Genomic DNA, 20,268 nt, shown 5'->3' with positions numbered 1-20,268 from the left:
GCAACAAGACAAAGGGATTATTCTCTCTACAGTTGCCACCTGAAAGGATCTTTCTACTGAGAAAGCGACAAGCCAGAAGATACAGGAAGGTCCTCCTCAGGAAGACTAGCAGGCAGCCCACTGTGTATGCTCAGTATCCCCACTGTGCCCTCACTACCTTTAAAATCCACAGAGAGACTGGCAGATACTATCTTCTAAGGTCAAATTACTACCTAAGGTCATCTTATAGTGTTTAGGCTCAGTGGCTTAAAGGAACATAGCACTATAGAACATGTAGTCCAAGCATGGGATCCAAGCTATGGTTAGAACAAGAAAGGGCAGCCCAAGAACAGGCTTTTTAAAAAGAAAAAAATGTGCGATGTCTTCCTCATCCCTACACACGCTCATGTACACACACACACACACACACACACATACACACACACACACACACACCTTCACCATCTCTGCCTAGCAATTGAATCTGACTAGATGGATCAACTTATCAATTAAAAAGACAATGAATGCTGTAAACAGGCACACATGCCAGACCACGTGAGTAATGGACACCCATCCCAACCCCCCAGGGGTAAAAAATGAAATCCACATGATGTCCAAATGAAGATTTCAGTTCTCCTCGGAGAAAACTCCACTGCTGGTAAGCTCTGATGCAGGCACTCAAGGAAGACAGACAGGGGAGGAGACATGGACTCATACGTGGTATGCCCAGTGTAGGGAAGAATCAGACTCTTGCTTTCTCGCACGAAGACTTCTCTGGTTCAGTACTACAGATCTAACTGGAAAACCACATCAGCAGATTCAATGTCTGCGTTACCTAAGCATGCTTTACAGAATTCCCACATTCTGTTAGACATGTGCCTGTGTCAAGCTCCATCTTCCTTAAACGGTTATGACAATGGGCTTTTCATTTGTCTTGCTAACTAAGGCTGAGGTGTTGCTTCATTCTGTTGAATTTCTCTTGGTTGGGTGGCAGTCTTGGAGAACTGGCAGCCAGCATATCTAACCTACTATTACCTTTATGTCACCAAATTGGGACCATGTCTTCTGCAGTTTCTTTTGGTTTTAAGCCAGCTGACAGGTGAATGTGTTGAAAGGAGGTCCAGTTTCTTGCCGAAGAGACAAAGTCCTAGAAACTGGACTATCCTGTTGGAGACCTTCTGTTGACTGTTGTCATGCTAGAACCAGGCATCACTCTTCCATAGATGATGTTGTGCTTCCGATGGCATCCCAGTGATTGTCAAATCACTGACAAAAGGATTGTCAAAGGATATCATTGTCAAATGGTATCCTTTTTCTTGTCTTATCATGTATCTGCATTTCATAAAAGAGGAACTTGAAGCTTAGGACTGCTTCCTAGGCCTGTAGAGCAAGTCTGGGAACCAAGATGTCCCCAGGTATGTTGGCACATGCCTTTAATCCCAGCACCTGGAAGGCAGAGCAAGGGAGATCTCAGTGAGTTCAAGGCCTAGACTACATAGCGAGAGCCTGTCTCAAAACAATAGCAACAACTGCCAGAACTTTTTCACTTCAAGTTATATGTTTTCATTTTCTTTCTTTTGTTTTTAAAGTTCTCTGAAACAATGGTTATTCCTTCCTTTGTACTGACATTCACACCACACACCTTTCCAACAGCATGTGCCATTCAACAGGCATCACTCCCAGGCCTTTCTCTAGTTGACTAGGTTGCAAAGGATATCCTAGCAATCTACCATCAGGTCAGACGAGCAGTAGTCCATGATGAGAAACAAGTATGATTTTACTTGATTATCTTAGTAAAAATTCTGAGATGTACGGGTTCTAAGAATCAGGCTTGTACAGTAATTCTCAGTACATACTCTGAAGCCCACATGTGATTCCAGGTATTCTAATCTGTCATACATAAGATGCTCACAGCTCATGCTCTTCCCAGGCCAGCCACTCTAGCTCGTATACGCTCAAGTTAGGATGCACTTAGAATCTAAACTAGTTCTTTGTAGGTATTAAAATCAGTAAATAAGTAACTAACTTAATTTCATTCATTTACATTAATTCATTAATTATGGTAATTGCAGAAGTCCTCACAACTAGAGCATGTCAGCAGTTGTTGGAACTAAAAGCCCACATCCATCAAAGACTTTGGTCTCACGCCATTGAAAGCCATGAGAAGCTCATACCAATCCCTCCCTCAGTGCAGCTCTGTGGAGGATGCTAAAGAGAGAAGCACCTTAAAGAAAGTCTTGAGGAAGCCAACAGGGGGATAATTGTGTTAAATATGTGATAGAAATACAGATTTGACCCCATTTATGTATAGCTAGATTTATCCTTGTGTCAGGAACCATATTTTGGCATGATCACATATCAAATGGCTGTTTATAATGAAAAGCTTTCTAGAAAGAATGTTCCCACCCTGCCCACCTCTCACTCAATTGAATTTCAAGTAAAGTTTAATACTCTGTCTTGGTTTCCCAAGGTGATGGAGCATAGGCAGGCAACCCATCTTACCCGAGGGAACTTTTGAATTACACAAATGTTTCTAATTGGCACAGACACGTTGCTAATGGGAGAAAGCCTGCCTGGGGTGTGTGTGGGTGTGTATGTGCCATGCTTGTGTTGAGTATGTGGGTGGGTGTGTGTGTATTCCAACGAGCACACATTCCCACACGCTTCCAAGACTGATGCTGTGAGTGTGTGTGTGTCTGGAGTTCACAAGATCTACTGTGATACAAAACTGAGCTAACTGTGAGAGGGGCTGGCACCCTGATGTTCAGCAGTGGCCATGCTGAGATGGGCAGAGGTGGACAGCTGGTTTCATACTGGGACTCAATGCCAGGGCAGCAGGCCCACACTCCCGCCAGGAACATCGAACAAGCGGCTGGAACATGTAAATGGAACAGAGATGAACTGTGTGTGTGTCAGATCCTTGATTCTCTCTCAAATATGCAATAGAAAAGTCATGGTAGAAAAAAACAATAGAAAGTCAACGGAATCTCCCTCCCTTTTGCAGCCCCAGCTTAGCCCAAGCTCTCGGTTTTTAGACCTGAGGGAAAAAAAAATCTTGTTTATTTTTTCATTACTGTCCATCTCACGCTCCTGTCTTTTCCTAGTGTTCGACAGGGTATTATTTAAAACAAGACGCCTCTCAGCTTCAAAAAGAAAACTCATTCTGTAAAATACAGCTTGGACCCATTTGCTGGTCGTTCATCATACCTCAGACAGTGGGGTGCGTTTATCTATATTGGGGATATTTTAATGGCTCACAGTGCATGTGCTCCCTTTGGCACCGAAACACAGGGGAGCAGCAGTTCCATGACTTTAAGAACTGCCCCCAACTGGTCTAGAGTGGCATGGGGGTGGGGGGAAGACATGTGCAAAGCAGCTGCAGAACCAAGTGCCTTCAACTGTGGTGGAAGCCGAGGACTGGAGGCTAAACTCAACCCAGGCCTAAGGTTTTCTAAGAGGAGGCGAAGTCTTCACTGCCATACCATAGTATATGTTTTTTCTCTCCACTGGTTTTTAAAAGCCCTGGTTTGATGTATCTTCCATTTACTTCAGATGGCAAATAACAAAGTGCCCAGTGTGGTGCTGGCACAGAGTCAAAAGCTAATAAATATTTGCTGGGTGAATAAATAGTTAAATGGAATGTTATTAGCGTTGCTGGTGTTATTGCCTTGGCTTGGAACATACAAGAACAGACTTGAGGCAATCAAGTAATTTCCCTTCACCAGTACAAGCTAATTATTTGAGAGATGAAGATCTGGTACACACTATATATCTGTCAGGCTCCATTTGCTCCTAATTAAAGGTGGGACCCACTTCAGCAGGGCTTTTGAATTTTCCATGCCTTGATTTGAGGGACATGTGAAGATGGACTTACCATGCACACACCACCCCGCCACCCACCCACCCCCACCCCCACACACACCTCAGCCTTTTGCTTCCTTTTCTCTGTTGTTTCCTAGAGGGCAGGCCAGGTACAGGGGAAGCAGGTCCTTTGACATCACTTCTCAGGGCCAACTGGCTCCATGACTTCTGCTAGCAAATATATCATCCTCCCAATAAAAGTCATGTGTGATGTTCCAAGACAAAAATGATAAATTTTCTCCATAAGCCTTGGGGGAATGAGTGATCATTCATTCAGTCCTTCCTTCCTTCATTCATTCATTTCATATGTAATTATGTGTTAGTCTGTACTCAAGTTGGAATATTAACATTTAACAAAACCCAAAGATACCTCTATTCTCATGATTGGGTGATTAATGGATATTAGTGAAATAATCATCCGAAAAATTATATAGAGGCCAACCGGTATGGCTATAAGAGGAGAGATTGGGGCTGGTGGTAAAGCAAGCCTAAAAGGTCTGTTTAGTATGTGTAGATTTGAGAATGTATCCCTCAACAAATACAAAGAGAGAGGAGATAACCAGCCCTGGATGACCCAGATACCCAGTCCTGGATGGCCCTGTGCTGCAGGAAACCTAGAAATTCTCACAAGTCACCTCCCTTCCTCCTAGGACAAAGTGCTTTCCATCTCCAGCTGCCTTCTGAGTGCCAGGCACACATGTCTGCTTTTGTACCCTGCAGCATGACCTCTATCTTGGCAAGTCAGTCCACTAGCCCTTTCTTTTCTCTCTGCCTTTCCTTTTGATGATGGGGAAGTGCCATAGCACAATTAATCCCTGCTTCTGGGTATGGGTGAATGGTGTGGTTTCCCACACTCACTTTCCTATTCAGAGAAAGGCATCTGCCCCTCATCAGCATCCATGCCTGAGTATGGGTCTTCCCCTTTGTACTATCCCTATAATACTGTTCTGAAACCTATGGACTTAATACTTAGAAAACATAAAGTGAGGATAGGCCCATGCTTAATTAACGCTGGTTGTCCGTATTAGCTACTTCTATGGATACCAAAGTGGTAAAAAAAAGTAACAGAAGCCAATATACAAAAAAACACAGTAGAAAGGGTCGGCTCAAACACCCTACATCATGGCCTGAAGGTACATGCCAGTGCCAAGAGGAATGGAAATAGAGCGTAAAGGGAGAACTTTTCACAAGGTACTCATGGGATTTTTTTTAAACTATGAAACTGCATGCAAATGTGTGTGCGCACATGCACACACACACACACACACACACACACACACACACACATAGCCCAGTCTGGCCTTGAACTTGAAAGCTTCCTGCTTCATCTTCTTCAGTGCTAGCACGACATGCATGCTGTATGTTTTCATAATGAAACTTATAAAAATAGCTTAGCAAGCCTGTTGGCATTATCCACTAAGTCAACTTAAATTAAAACACAACTTCAACATAATACCCTTTATATTTTCTTTTCCCTTTAAATTGGGAAACAACATTCCGGCTAAGGAAAAGAGGCAGTATCTGAACCAATTCATCCCAAGTCAAACATTCACTATGATTTTTGCTGGTACAATTATCCCACCTGTTTCTCCCGTTCTGCATATGCAAATGTGGGTTTCTGGAATGCTGCTCGACCACCAGGACAAACAACACATCTGGTTCCAAGTGGGTGACTTCACTGTACTCTTAAGCATGGCTTGAATTTTTTATAATTAGTGTTTTAAAAAAAAAAACAACCAATGACATCACCTCTCAAACACAGAGATGAGGAGTATCAGTTCATGGTTCCGTTTAGTAGTAAACACAGTGCCCACACTCTAGTCTTTCCCAGGATGCAGGAAGCTTACCTTTCTCCAGACTGTCCTTAGCAAACCCTCCCTGTCCTAGCAGTGGCTACTGCTCAGGTTGCGAGGTCAGTGGGTCAAGATACAGACAACAGCTGTGGACGATCTATAGCAACACAGAGCTCCATCCTACCTGCCTTTGGAGGCTCTTGATGTTTAAGGAAAGATTTGGTTCCCCGAGCTGGTTGAGACAGACTGACATGTCATCGAGAGTGCCTCTGTGCCCATCTGAAGGCTGCTCTTCTGTATCTCAACAATGTTCAGCTCTGTCATCTGATAAGACCACAAATCTGGAGAGAACTTGAGCCCACTAGTTTTCGTAGAGCTTGCCGAGGAGACTCTCATGTCCTCCCAGGGTACATTTCCAAGGAGTAACTACATTGCCCAGGCTCACTTCCATATCTCCTAGAGCTGCTTGGGAATTAGAGTGGCTGAACTGAGAGACTGGGGTTCACATCGGTGAAGAGTCTGATAGGACGGGCTTGCCTCTGCTCTAGGTTCAGGGGGAAGCTATTGCTGTGCAGGCCTGGTTTGTAATGAGGGAAGTTTCTTGGTGGACATGTACTGGCCTGTTGATTTGGCCATCACAGAAGGTGATGTGCAACACCACAGCTCATTCTAATTTCCTTGTCAGTAGGGTCACTGGGAATGCCGTGGTAATTCGAAAGAATTTCATATTACCTTCGGATTGCCAAGGCTGACTTGACTCCAAAATTAATATTAGTTATTTTCTTGCATGCTAAAATTGGATGTGTTCTCTTCCTTGCATCTGACAATTCTTGTGACAGACAAAACGTTTTGTACATGTGGTCCCTGCACACGGGTGAGGGTCGGAGCCCTCCACCTCATGCCGTTAGTATGTTAAATGGTTTCACTTGGTTTGTACTTACATTTTGCTATCAGTAGGCCATGATGAATGATGGTACCATAGGAAATACCTTTTAGTAAATCTTGATAGGATCCCCTGTGCATTTGTTATAACAGTTAACAGAACTAACAGTGACCCTCCTATCCATCATAATACACTTAAAAAGTAAAATTCTACAAAGCTATCCACTCACAATAGCTGCTGTAACGATAGTACCAAAAAATACAGAACTGAAAGTATGAGTCGTTTTGCTTCAATATCCCCACTGTGTACATGAGTGACTCAGCTTTTCCTCTTCTTCTATTCCGTTTCAGAGACTGAAGGCTGCGTTGACTCACCATCCTGCTGCCATGTCAAACGGGAACATGAGCACCATCGGACACATGATGGAGATGATGGGCTCCCGGCAAGAGCAGACGCCGCACCACCACATGCACTCACACCCGCATCAGCACCAGACACTGCCGCCCCACCACCCCTATCCACACCAGCACCAGCACCCCGCACACCATCCCCACCCACAGCCTCACCACCAGCAGAACCACCCGCACCACCACTCCCATTCCCACCTTCATGCACACCCAGCCCACCACCAGACCTCGCCACACCCACCCCTACACACGGGCAACCAAGCACAGGTACGCTTTGACCAGCGTTTCCTCAAACTTCCTGGCCTTGTTAACCGCTACAGCACTAACTCAGCAGTCATCTGTCAGCTACGTTGTTTGATAAGCCTAGGGACATCCTGGGGAGCTCTGTGAATTTCCTAGGAGGTGATTATCAACAATAAGACAGGGTTGGGTCATCGTTTCTATAAACGATAGTAGAAAATACCAGCTTCAATCTCTAGGAGCAAATGAAAACTGTAAGCTCTCCAAAACCTATATTTTTACAAGCATGTCATAAGTTTGTCCTAAGAAATAGGTGATACTGATAGGAGGAAAACAGAAACGTAAGCTCCCGATGAAAGATGTGAACAGTTGAACTGACAGCTAGAGAGCTGAAGAGTATCAGTCCCTGCAGATGAACCTCATCAAGGAATGCAAGGGTCCAAGGTACAGGAGAGACGGCGAAAGCTGACTCATCCCTGAGAGGGCAGCATCTTAGAGGAGGCAGCGAGGCAGCCAAGCTCTGCAGATGACCAGACCAAGAGAAAGGTCAAATCCAAGGGACGGAGAGTCACCACGGCTAGCCAGGAAGAGAACAAGCATGCAGCATGCACTTAAAGAGAATTGGGGGACCCCGCAGATGTTATGTCACCCAGGCTAAGACGACAAGCAAGGCCCTGTACAAGACTGGGTTTTCCTAGGTAGATGAAGGACATGTCCAAGAGTGTGGTGAGCCCTGGTCACTTTGGGGCTTCGAGCAAGATGATTTTCCCAAGTCCTCTCTACCCATTTCACACTGTCCAGCCCCAACCCGCTGCGTCAGAATGGCGTCGGAAGCTAAGGTCTGCCAAGGAATGCTTATTAGCTCTCTCCTTTGCTTTCTGCCTCTGGAGCCAAGCTCTAAGACCAGGCGATGCTTTGAACTCTAGAGTTCCCTGCCCTAACAAATGAAACCCAAACCAGGAAAGGTAAGAGCGTAGAGGTGGGGACAGCCACAGGCAGCATATCCTGTCCATTAGATTAATTTACCTTTGCAAAGGTCCTTAGTGGTGCTCTACATAGCAAGAAGAGTTGAGCTGTACAGTACAAAACCAGTTCTTGACTAATGTTGGTGATTGTGGGCAGAGGGATGGATTAACCCTCAGCTTTCCCAATCAGCAAAGCAGTGATACCGACTGATTAAATGTGTAGACCCTCATGAATATGAAGTCACCGAGGGTCTGTAAAGTTTTCTAAAACATGCTAGCCGGTTTCAGTTCTAAACTCAAACAAAGAAGGTTAGCAAGCAGCTCAGAAATAAAATGTTCCCCTGAGCGTATTTTTATTCACATTTTAGTCAACTGTTGTACGCATCGAAAAGGAGAAAGAAAAGCCGCCTCAAAGGCAGTCTGTCCAGTCTGAGTTCATTACTGACGTATAGGACATCAAGGTTTGGACACCTTTCTGGGCAAGTTCTTTCAGAGACAAGTTAACAGTTTTATAAATATGAAAGCCATTCATTAGCTAAGTGCCAATTAGCCAATTGCCCTGTTTCAAGTCAGTAAGTGCCCAATTGTATATGCAATTAGCTAATTGCTATTATAATTAGCTATACCTAGATTTTCTTTTTTTAAACCTTATTCTAGGAAAGAAAGACTCCATATCTGTAGATCATTTAGTCAGTATTCTAAATTACCACACTTAGGTTATATATGCACATGACTGATTCCTGACAAGATTCTGTCAAGTTTCTTTAATTGTATGATAGTCTGAACAGGAGATACAGAGAACCTTAGAAGGTCCTTCCAATTCTGAGAGTCTACGTCAATTTGGGACAAAGTTTGTCTTCTTCAAATTGCTGTTCATTATTTTTGGTTAAAATTTGCAAAACAAATTCTGCCAAGAGACTATTACCACCTTGTACATGAAAGTCATGGCGATTAACAGGGTTACAGGTTCTAGTTTTAACTTATAGCTTCAAATTCTACCAGCTTCCTGCGATTTTCCTACACAGTTTAGGTGTGAGTTCAAATCCTTGTGACACTTGATGGTCACAAGCAATATTTCTTAGCTGATATTCCCCTAGCCCAAGCCCTGGGCCTACACTGGGCCTGAACTCACTCTTAGCACACAGGAAAGGTACAGGAAAGGTATCTGAGTGTAAGGTAGATTGAGGTTAGGGGAACAGGACATAGCATTCAGAGCTCCTTGCTGGAAAGAATAAAATCCAGTTTGGCTTAAATTCCTCTTGTATAGGACTGGTAGCAAGAGATCACACACACACACACACAGAGAGAGAGAGAGAGAGAGAGAGAGAGAGAGAGAGAGAGAGAGAGAGAGAGAGAAGACATTAGAACAGGCTTGTGGCAAAAGCCAGTGTGCTTGTTCCCACTGTCTGCTTCTGCAGGAGTTGGCTCTGGGGTTAGCATCTGAAATGAAAGTATGCTACATCTTGGCTAATGGCAAAAAATTATATCATCACCAGTCACCCCAGTGAATAAGACCTTAGAAAATTAATTTGTTTTGTTATCCCTTTGTGATTGGGCGGGAAGGAATGGTCAATAAAGAATTTCAGAAAATGTCTTTGCTTTAGATAAAATTACCGAGATGCAGTCCCACTGACCTCCCAAGCCTGATTCTTTTACAGTTAGTCATAGAAGGTTTGACAAGAGTTTAGGACTGAAATATATCATCATCATTCAACTGACATCAACCCAAAGCCACTATTGGTGCAATTACGGTCATTCTGATTGATTTCAATCATGGTGTTTGAATGTGCTAGAAAAGGGCTTTGAGCTTCCTTTTTGAAAACCTTTTCCCTGTTATTTCTGTAGGTTAAATGTCTCTTGTAAAACAACTTTATAGGTATTACAACCGTAAACCTGGGTGACTGAGAGACAGGAGAGGGGGGCAGGAGTGAAGGGCATTAGCGAGAGCATTAGGTGTCCAGACATATAAAGAGGGAGTCATAGAAACTTCACAAGGGTCTGTGTGTCTGCCTCTTAGAGGGAAATAAAGCTGTCTGTGTGGGGGTCTCTAACCTTTCCGTGTTGTGGAGTCCCCCATAGACCTTACAAGGAGTCTACAAACTTAGTAAAACTTTTTAATAAAGTATGTGACCACTCATAGGATTTCCTTATAATGTAGGTATGTGTTAGGCAACCTGTCCTCACTGTCTCACAGGTACTGTGTGTAACAGGGAGGACTGCTAGCAACACTTGCTAGCTGTCCAAGTCTCGGTCTCGAGTTCTACAAACCTCTCAGGAGACTCCCTCCTCTTTAATCAGAGCCCTGAGGACCATGCAGACCACGCCCACCTGTGGTCTCTAGAGGAAACGGGAAAGAGGAGCTAGGCTGCCTTCTGAATCTGCCAGGCTCTTCTAGAGGAGTCCAGGACTGGCAGTGTTCCACAGGTGTGCCCCACTGAGGACATTTTAAACACATGTGGAAGTAACAGAGCCCACAACCTGCCATACAGTTTTTCTGTGAAAAAAACAAAAGTAAAACAAAACAATCACGACAATAACATTGTCCTTACCTGTTTCAACCCAGTAGCCATCCGCTACCGAATTAATGCTCTTTAAAGCATCTTAAATAAAATGTTTTTAATACCTGAAGGAGAAACAAATGTCCCTACCCCACCCTGTGCACCCCAACATGCAAGCAGCACCACCGTGATTCTCCAAATGTCCTGCAGGGAAAAATTCGCCTGCTTGTGTCATCGAGCCTAATACATGGACTGCAGCTCAAGGACTCTTGCTCTCACAAGTGTGATTTCACGGCTTATCTCATTCCCTAAGAACGGGTTTCATGTGCTTACTAAAAACACAACTGGCTTCCTGAGCTTTGCTCTTGTAACACTGGCTTGGGAGACTTCCCTAGCAAAGTTGTCCTTCCCTGACCCTATCATTTCTTCCCTCTCCTTCCCCTCAGGTTTCACCAGCCACACAACAGATGCAGCCAACCCAGACAATACAACCGCCCCAGCCCACAGGGGGACGCCGGCGAAGGGTGGTGGATGAGGACCCGGATGAGAGGCGGAGGAAATTTCTGGAAAGGAACCGGGCCGCCGCCACCCGCTGCAGACAGAAGAGGAAGGTCTGGGTGATGTCACTGGAAAAGAAAGCTGAAGAGCTCACCCAGACAAACATGCAGCTTCAGGTGCGGCCCCATCCCGTCCCCAGGCCTCGTCACAGCTGGCGTTTCCTGCCCTGAGGCTTGTTGACCCAAGCATCCTACCACACACCTGGCCTCAGAGGAACCCAGGCCCTCTGATTCAGCATCATTAGGTAGTTCGGTACCATCAGCCTTCCCACTATTAGATGAGGAACGCATGGGACCAAGCACAGAATCAGGGCTTTGTGCCTTGGTTTGGTGGCTTCTGGTTGTGTTTAAGCGGTCTGGCTCTCTGTTTCCGCATCTATAATTGGGGAACAACTTTACAGACTTGGAGGTAAAATGTGAACCGATGTCCACGGTGCAGTTAGCGTGGTCCCTGGCACAGAAGGCTCTTCATCTGGAAGCCATCTAGTGTGGGCACCAGGCATAAACCCAATTGTCTATATTTTTATTTTTAACGGAAAAATATTTTATGTCTTGGCGTTGTGTTAGGTTTGTTTGCTCTAAAAGTAAATACCTATTTCCATCTCGATTCCAACCTCAGTAATGTTGGAATCTTGTGTGATTTTTGCTTTCCAGGGGTAGCTTAGCTAAGAACATCTTTAAAGAATCTGCTTCTGGGATTGTCCTGGGCGAAGAGGAGAGGAACTAGTGTACTGGGTTTCTCGGGAGAACTCTCAGTTCACCAGTGATGCCATCCAAGGTGTTTGTTCTAACATCAGGAAGGTTCTCCCAAGAAAATGCCAATTAAATCAAACCAGGTCCTCTCAGGGCTGAGCTATGGGCATAAGGAAGAGGTTAAGGTGACCCAACGAGAAAGACTGTACACCTTAGAAATTGATAGTATCTCCAGTTTGGTCTCAGAATATTTACAGCAGATTTTATTTTATTTTAGACAGGGTGTTGTGTAGCCTCCCATTGGCTTTGAACTTGCTATGTATCTAAGGATGACTTTGAACCTCTGATGCCCTTGCCTCTAGTTGAAGAGTACAGGCACTGCAGGCATGTGATATCAGCGCTCAATTTCCTGTGTTACTGGGGATCATGGCTAATGCCAGGCAAGCTCTTTGCCACCTGAGCCACATCCCCGGCCATCTGTGCACCCTTTCAAAAGAGCACTTGTGATGTTAAAATCCAGTGTCTTTGCATTGTGGGCAGTATTAAACGGACAGGATCCATGGCACCCAGTGTACAAATCCAAAGCATATAAAGGAAGACTGGTGTATCTCTGGGCTGAATTCCATAACTTATAGGCATTCATCTCCCCCAGACTGAAATTTATCACCCTGTTTGTGATAGACAAGATGAAACTATCTTGCATAAAAATAAGGTCATATACCGGTTCGTGCACATAGTTTGGGGCAATGTCTCACTACAGCCTCCCTGTTGGCTGTTCCCTGTTCTAGCCTAGGTCCTGCACTCTTTTGAATCATTGAATGAATTCCCTATGTCTAGAGTGTTCTCAGACTGGATGCCTGACCGACTTGGTAAGGCTTTGATTGCAGAGTCAAACCACAAAGCAGTGTCTGGAGCTAAAAACACTTTGAAAGCCACTTCGGTACTCAGGCAGGCAGGGCAGAGGAATCCGTGAGAAACCTTTAACAGGAATGCACGTAAGCATTTTAGCATTCATGGATACATTTTCACTTTGACATGTGTTTAACATGTTATTGGGGAATAGAGAAATGGACTAGCAGTTAAGCGTTTGGTTTCCAGCATCCATATAGAGAGTTCATGTCTGCCTGGACCTGTAGTTCCAGGGCATCTAACACCCTTATCTAGCCTCCATGAGTGCCTTGCTCCCATGACACTCATTCATGCAGACATACACGTACATATAAATACATTTTTAAAATTAAAGTATGCTATGTAAACATGTTAAAAAGTAAAAGCTCTGGACTGTGCAGTCCCAGCATCCATTGTGACACTGGCTGAGCCATGATTGAAGTAGGAAATTCTGACCGTCCTGAGGGCTGCAGGAGGATGGTAGAAACCCGTGGGGTTTCCAGTTTAGGCTCTACTGACTCTGGGAATCTGTTTTATACCCTGTGCAATTTAGGGTGTTCCACGGTATCTTTGACTTTTACATGCTAGAATCAGGAGAAAAGCCCTCCCTCTGTTGTGACAAACCGCAATGTCTCCAGACATTGCCCTTGCCCCTGGTTGGAGCAGAGCATGTGGTAATACAAAAATCATCTTCCATTGAGTGCAAGCCCTTTAAAACAGAGCCATGAATAGCCAGCAGGCACAGGTCAGATACAAAACCTTAAATCAGGGTGAACTAAAATGAGTCCTTACAGATTTACTCCAGGATCTTTGCTGAGAAGAGTCATAGCACAGAGCCACACAGAAAGATGCCCTTGAGTTTAAGGTCAGATGTGTCTGTGGCTTGACATACACTTATTTATGACTGCTTTCAAGAAACATACAAAGTACATTTACCCTTTACTAGACACTAATTCACTGAGTGTGTGTGTGTGTGTGTGTGTGTGTGTGTGTGTGTATGCATGCACACTTAATATTTTAGAGCCCAGATAGCCAAGACAGCCAAGAAAAAGGTACTAAGTCTTAAAAACTAGGATAAAAAAAAATAGTCTTTGCAAGTCTGTGCAGTAGGCACTTGTATCTTTTGGCTACAAAAGAGAAAGGGGAAGGAGAATCTCTAAAACACCACTTACTGATGTTTTTCTGTCACTGTTTGCTACAGAGGGACCAGAGGCCCAGAAGGCATAGCAGTCCCATGGTCTCTGTTATATTGTGTACTGTGGACCATGCCCTGTGATGCAGGAGAGGATGTCACAGTCTCAGCTACCTTTGAGTGACCCTTTTCCTCTCGCTGTCAAAAGAAAAAGGTGTCTTTCTTGAGACTGGCTCCATGAGCCAAATTTTAAGTAAACAGAAATAGAAGGTGCTAAGCAAACAGACTCCAGCCAAGTGGAATCTCCAAGGTCTGAGTGGGCAGCCGCCACTTTTGAGTTGTTTTCCAGAATAGAACCTTCTAGCTAGACTTCTGCAGACCTTCTGATTGGAAAAACAAGACCCAGGAAAATAAAGGCAGACCTCAGTTTTAGCTTCACAGTAAATCTCTGCCCAAGAGGTCATCACAGGTTTAGGATTTAGAGAAATTTAGAAAATGCCCAATCTGACATGTCACAATATGGAGAAACTGAGGTCTGGGGAGATAAGCAGTCAGCCCAAATGTCATACGACCAATAAGTCTCAGACCGGGGACTTGGGCAAATCGCCTGTGCCCTATACTGCTTTGACATCTTTCATTCTATGACACTGGTGAACCAAAGGAGTCTGTCTCCTTCTACTGCAGTGACAAATCTCTGCTCATGTGGTGCTCCTAGGTTGCTTGCGTTCAGTGGGGATATGGAAATCATCTGGTCACCCACTAAAGTAATTGCTTTTCCTTTTTAGTGCAAAGACACATGGTCTAAGTTGATGCTGAAATTTTAGACACACGAACCCGGGTCTGGGACTTGGCAAGGGAGCGGGCCAGATGGAAACTGTTGCTTGACAAATTGAAAGTCCTTTGTTTCTGAGGGACCAAACCTGCCCTCAGCTAATCTGAAAAAGGGGGCTGGGATTCTGGGCCCTTTGTGATAATTATGTTTTTGGCACAAACTCCAGCTTATACCAAAAAAAAAAAAAAAGTATTGTGGATTTGTCATATAACAGAAACGACATCACCAAAGCCCCAAGCTGTAAATGTGCCTGTCAGGGAATTCTGAACGTGGAGTTTGAAGGATGCTGTTGCAGTGTGGGACACCTCCGTGGGAGCCCTGCTTCACCCCCAGGCAGATTTAGAGGTTTAAAAACACATCAGTGTGACAGGATCCCCCTCTTACCGTCATTATCTAAATAGCTAACTGCTTTAAGAACAGCAACCCCAAAGTCACACTACAACTGAAAAAAAGAAAGGGCTGACTTCAGTCAGAGAGTGTGTATTTATTATTTATACTTTTTTAAAAAACTGTATCTGAGCACCTAAGGAGAATGCTGCTTTTCCTTTTTCCTGTGAGCTTGTTGGTTTGTTACAACCAACAAAGGTAAACCTGAAAGGTGAGTTTTCCTCTGTTGATAAAGTAAGGCTATGCCTCCCTTAGTTCGGCCTTTTATTTCCCTGCTGAACTTCCAGGCCAAATCTGACTCCACTAATGCATTTTTTTTAAATAGTCGCTATCTGATTTTTCTCTTACAAAATGAATTCAAGGTGATTCTAGTCCTCTTACCTTAAAAAGATTCTGACTAGAAGCCTAGTCTAGAGTTTGTGTATTTCCTGCTTCTGTCTTTTTGAATCTGGAGTCCTTAGATCCATGTCTGTGCAGAGTATCTCAGATAATCTCCTTTCTCTAGGACATCAGTTCTTGACCTTTGTCAAGTTAAGGGCCCTTGTGACATCCAGTGAAGGGTTCGGAAACTCTTTCTCAACACGAGTGCATATGTGGACATACGGGTTTTGTTCTCTCTGAAATGAAACCGTGGCTCGTGCACTGTGATTTGCACTGGTAAGATCTGGTCATGCAAGAGTTACTGGCATTGGCTTCCTCATGAGACACAAGGCCTGGAGTATACACATCCGTGATATACTGCCCAGGGCAGTTCACTGACAACTGAAGATCAAGATCGGTTTCTTCATTAGGATAGTTAGGCAATTGTAGCCACAAAATCTCTATAGGATGCAAAGCTGTCTTCCTGGGAAGAACTAAACTAGGCCAGCCATCTTGTTTTGGACTTCAGTGGAATGATTTGGAAAGTCGGCCCTGACCACTGTCATTGGTACTGGCGTCATTTAGTTTGGTTTGCAGTTCTGGGGATGCAGCCCAGGGCCTTGCCCATGCCAGGCAAGCACTGTACCACTGGGCCACACCTTCAGCCCCCATGATTATTCTCAACCCTAGGAGCAAACTGCTTTTTGTTTTTCCTGTGAACGTCCTGTGCATGAATTGCAAGGCTATTAGGCTGTTGCTTCTTCCCCCACTGCATCAGAGTAATGTGTATTGAGCTCAGGGGCTGCTCGATTCCCCTCTGTTAAGGTTATTAACTGATACTCACTTCTCAACCATGACGTGACCTAATAACATAATTAGTTAACATCAGAAATATGTGCATATTCAAGTATATCCTTAAATGACGGTCTGTTTTTAAAGCACTGTATATTTTTAGATATACTTTGTCTTCTCTACATGTATGTATATGCACCATGTACATGCCTAGTTCCCATGAAAACCACAGAGGACATTGTTTAATCGTCTGGAACTAGAGTTAATAGATGGTTGTGAGCGAGCTGTGTGAGTCCTGGCAACCCAAATCAGGTCCTCTGCAAGAACAGTAAATGCTGTTAACCCCTGAGGCATCTCTCCAGTCCTGATTCTTACATCCTGACAGAACTTTACACCACTCAAGATCTTAGTTTCTCTACTTGCAGCTCACTGGTGTATTAACAAAGTATTTTGCTATTTGTGGACAAAATGATGCTCTCATGTACTTTGATAGTGCTTTATTGATAGGCATGAATGTTTATTCTGTTTTATAGTAAAATTTCTTTGCGGAAGCAAAAAGTGTATTGTGAAAGAGTTTGGGATGTGCTCCCGTAATGTTGGAGAGCATTACCAGTGTTTCAAAGGTAACCAATGAACACACCCTGGCAAGAGCTCAAGTGCTGCCAAGACACAGTCATTGCCCAGGACACAGTAGGGGAAAAAATGGAACCTGAAGTCACCATCTCCAAAATGGCCACCAGACCTCAAAGGAGTTTGGTTTTTAATTCAAGAAGTGTTAAGAAAGCAAAAGAATCCAGTTTGGTTTTTGTTTTTTAATTTTAAAACTATATTACTTCTCTGGTTGGTTGGTTGGTTGGTTGGTTGGTCGGTCGGTTGGCTGGTTGGTTGGTTATGGTGGGATTTGCATGTGCCATGTCATACACATTGAAATCAGAGGATAACTTGTAGATGTTGATTCTCTCCTTCTGCCATATGGAGTCTAGAGATTGAACTCCAGTTATCAGCCTTGGGGGGCAAGCACCTTTACCCATTGAGCCATCTCACCAGCCCCCAAGTTTGGCTTTTTATACCTCGCTAGTTGTTTTCTGGGCCACAGTAAAGAAAGTGTGAGTTCTCTGTGATGGTTTCTACGTTTCATTGTCTACATCATCTGCAGCTGCCCGTTTTGCTAGGGTATCCGGAATGGTGTGTTCAGAAACTCGTCAGTGCTGAAGTATGCGTATGGTGGGACATTTCATCTCGCTGTGTGCATGCACAAATGTAGGCACACCACAATTCTCTGTTTCAGCTTGAGTGGTTTTATTTTATTTTTTTAACGTATATTTAAAGATATATAATGGTCTAAAGGTGAATTTCTCTTGTATATACTATTTTAAAAAATAGGAGAACTTGGTGAGGGGAAACAAAGAATGTTATTTAAGCAACATAAATCAGTTAAAGTTCAAAGAGAAGTTGGTTGAAGGCTGATGTGAGTTTCCCTGTAAAATAAAGTTGTCCCAAATTGCCAAAAGTCACTTTGGACCATGCCTGGCTGCTTATCAATCATGCTCACAGGGAAGTGGAAGGTACTATTTGCCTTCATGAACGCTCTCAGATTTAAGAGCCATTTTCCTATACCATTAAGTGATTTATTCATGTTTAGGTGAATTTCTCGCTATTACCATTATTTTGTGGTTTGAAGGATAATGGGGAAAGCTTTTACAGATGAGACTTTTGTTACATTGCTAGCAATGCTATTCAGTGTGCAGTTTATCCAATGTTCCAAATGCAAGTTTGGAAGTTGTTTGCAAGTGGGAGCTTTTCATTAAAGAAACAATTTCAATTTTTCAAGTAACTTCTAGACTTCAAGGAACTTTCTTCTCTTGGTGATTTCTACTTGGAAAGGCATGTTTGTGTCATGGGTGTCATCAGGGTTATTGTATATTGTACCATTTCTGACTCCATCTTCTAAATGCTATAAATGAGGTTGGTGGAGGTTAACCAAATTGTGTTAGATAATACATGGTCGCATTATCTCAGGTCACATGGTCAGTGAAGCCTGGGAAGCTCAGCTATATAACCTTGTTCCAGAGCCCATCGCTTAAAGAGTATAGTGTGCTTTTAAGTAGGGTTCAGTTCTTGAGTTAAACTCTGGTCTCCCCAAAAGACCCACACCAAATAAGACAGTCATGTTAAAGGGAAACTACAAAATTCAGGTCAATCCCTCTAGATAACTTCCTTAATGTCATTTGAACACAACCAGTTAAGCTTGATAATTTTGCTGTTGAAAGTGGATGGGACTTTGTGCTTGCTAATTCTTTGGTCGTCTCAACAAAATTTTAATATGTCTTCCCAGAATGAAGTGTCCATGTTGAAAAATGAGGTGGCCCAGCTGAAGCAATTGTTGTTAACACATAAAGATTGTCCAATAACAGCCATGCAGAAAGAATCACAAGGGTATTTAAGTAAGTCACTTTTTTATTCTTTAGAAGAAAACTTGTTGTCTCTCGTTTTGCACTGAATTATATTAAAAGGGAAAACAGCAGCATAGGTTGCACACCCAGACAGATTCGTGGGAATTACTGAGAGGTTACAGACGCTTCTGCCAGGGGGGGCTGTCTTTCCTGACCTCTTTCTAAAACCATGCCCAGCAGTCCCCAATGATAACGTCTTGCCTTACTTTCTCTGGCAGCACATTACCAAATTCCAGCTTTGTAGCCAGGAAGTGGGATCCAGTTACTAGTGGCCTGTTCATCCCCCTGAGAAGTCTGCGAGCTGGCAGGCAGCACGGGCTGTATCACTTGCCTCTAGCGTCTCTGGAGATGCTACATGTTGCCCACGGCTGCAAAGCTCCTGGGCTCCCCCTGTTTATCAGCAAGCAATATGGGCGCCCTTCTCCCTGGCTCTGCTTTCTGCTCTTGGAGTGGCAGTAGACTAAATGCTAGATGAATAAGGGGAGGCAGGAGGAACAGTGAATCATGGCTGAAGGTCAATTTGTTTTCCAATGATTTTTTAGATTGAGCAACACAGATTCTCCCACTACATGTGAGTATTTTTCCACACTTCATATACGAATGGCTATCTGAAAATACAAGACAGAGGAATTCACACACCAAGGCTCGAATGCATTTTACGGGGTCATCTTACTGATGGAGAAGTCTGGCTTTTCCTTTAGTTATGAACCTGGGAGGCTTAGCTTGGTGAGCTCAGTTTAAAATTGAAGCTTTGGCCTTACCTTCCAGAAGAAAATGTATGAAGCTTCTCTCCACAATGCTTAATGTCCAATAGCATTTCTATTTGTTCCTGAGGAGGTCCTCCAAGAAAGAGCTATATTTGTCTGTGTTCTCTCCTAGGTCCAGAGAGCAGCCCTCCGGCGAGCCCCGTGCCAGCGTGCTCTCAGCAGCAAGTTATCCAGCATAACACCATCACCACATCCTCATCTGTCAGCGAGGTCGTGGGGAGCTCCACCCTCAGTCAGCTCACGACTCACAGAACAGACCTGAATCCTATTCTTTAAAAGGCATCGGTCAAACCTGGCCTTTGAGAAGAGCTGTAGCATGCTGTACATCCTTTCTCAAAAGGGCATTTTTAGAATTAACTCAGACCTGGAAGACGCCTCAGCCGTTCAAAGACTGGCTTTCATTTTTATAGTTATTATGGAAATGTTGTCTTTTATACTTAGTTATATAAGAAAAAAAGGGAGATATGCAATGAATATCTATCAGCTTGGGAAGCACGTTGGTGCTTCTCTGCAATTTTCTGGTACCAGTTTCTTGTTTATAAACGGAACCTTTCCTGTATATAGCCATGGTTTCATTCTTCCCAGCCCAACCCTTTGCCTGGAACAATGAATCTTGTTAAACTACAGCTTTTAGCCAAAATGAGGTATGCTTAGATGTCGAGCAAGAAGGATCCACACAGTAACTGGGTGGGAAAGCTCATGATGTCATAACTCATGTTGAGTTTGTGCTGTGACATCACCAGAATCTCAGATAAATACATGAGCCTTCCTGAATATTTTT

General features: G+C 43.8%; 1 protein-coding gene across 1 annotated transcript in view; it reads left to right on the top strand.

Annotated features, from left to right (window-relative positions):
- Creb5 (cAMP responsive element binding protein 5) overlaps positions 1-19,763 on the top strand; it is a 312,012-nt gene extending 292,249 nt beyond the window's left edge. Inside the window, exons 7-10 of the mRNA XM_028758378.1 lie at positions 6,867-7,190; positions 11,073-11,300; positions 18,603-18,711; positions 19,600-19,763. Coding sequence (XP_028614211.1) covers positions 6,867-7,190; positions 11,073-11,300; positions 18,603-18,711; positions 19,600-19,763 — 825 coding nt within the window. The remainder of the gene's footprint in view (positions 1-6,866; positions 7,191-11,072; positions 11,301-18,602; positions 18,712-19,599) is intronic.
- The last annotated feature ends 505 nt before the right edge of the window (positions 19,764-20,268 follow it).

The sequence above is a fragment of the Grammomys surdaster genome, unplaced genomic scaffold, assembly GCF_004785775.1.
Source record: "Grammomys surdaster isolate TR1022 unplaced genomic scaffold, NIH_TR_1.0 126197, whole genome shotgun sequence".
Taxonomy (NCBI): domain Eukaryota; kingdom Metazoa; phylum Chordata; class Mammalia; order Rodentia; family Muridae; genus Grammomys; species Grammomys surdaster.
Note: the sequence above shows the minus strand (reverse complement) of the source record. Positions and strands in the feature narration are given on the sequence as shown.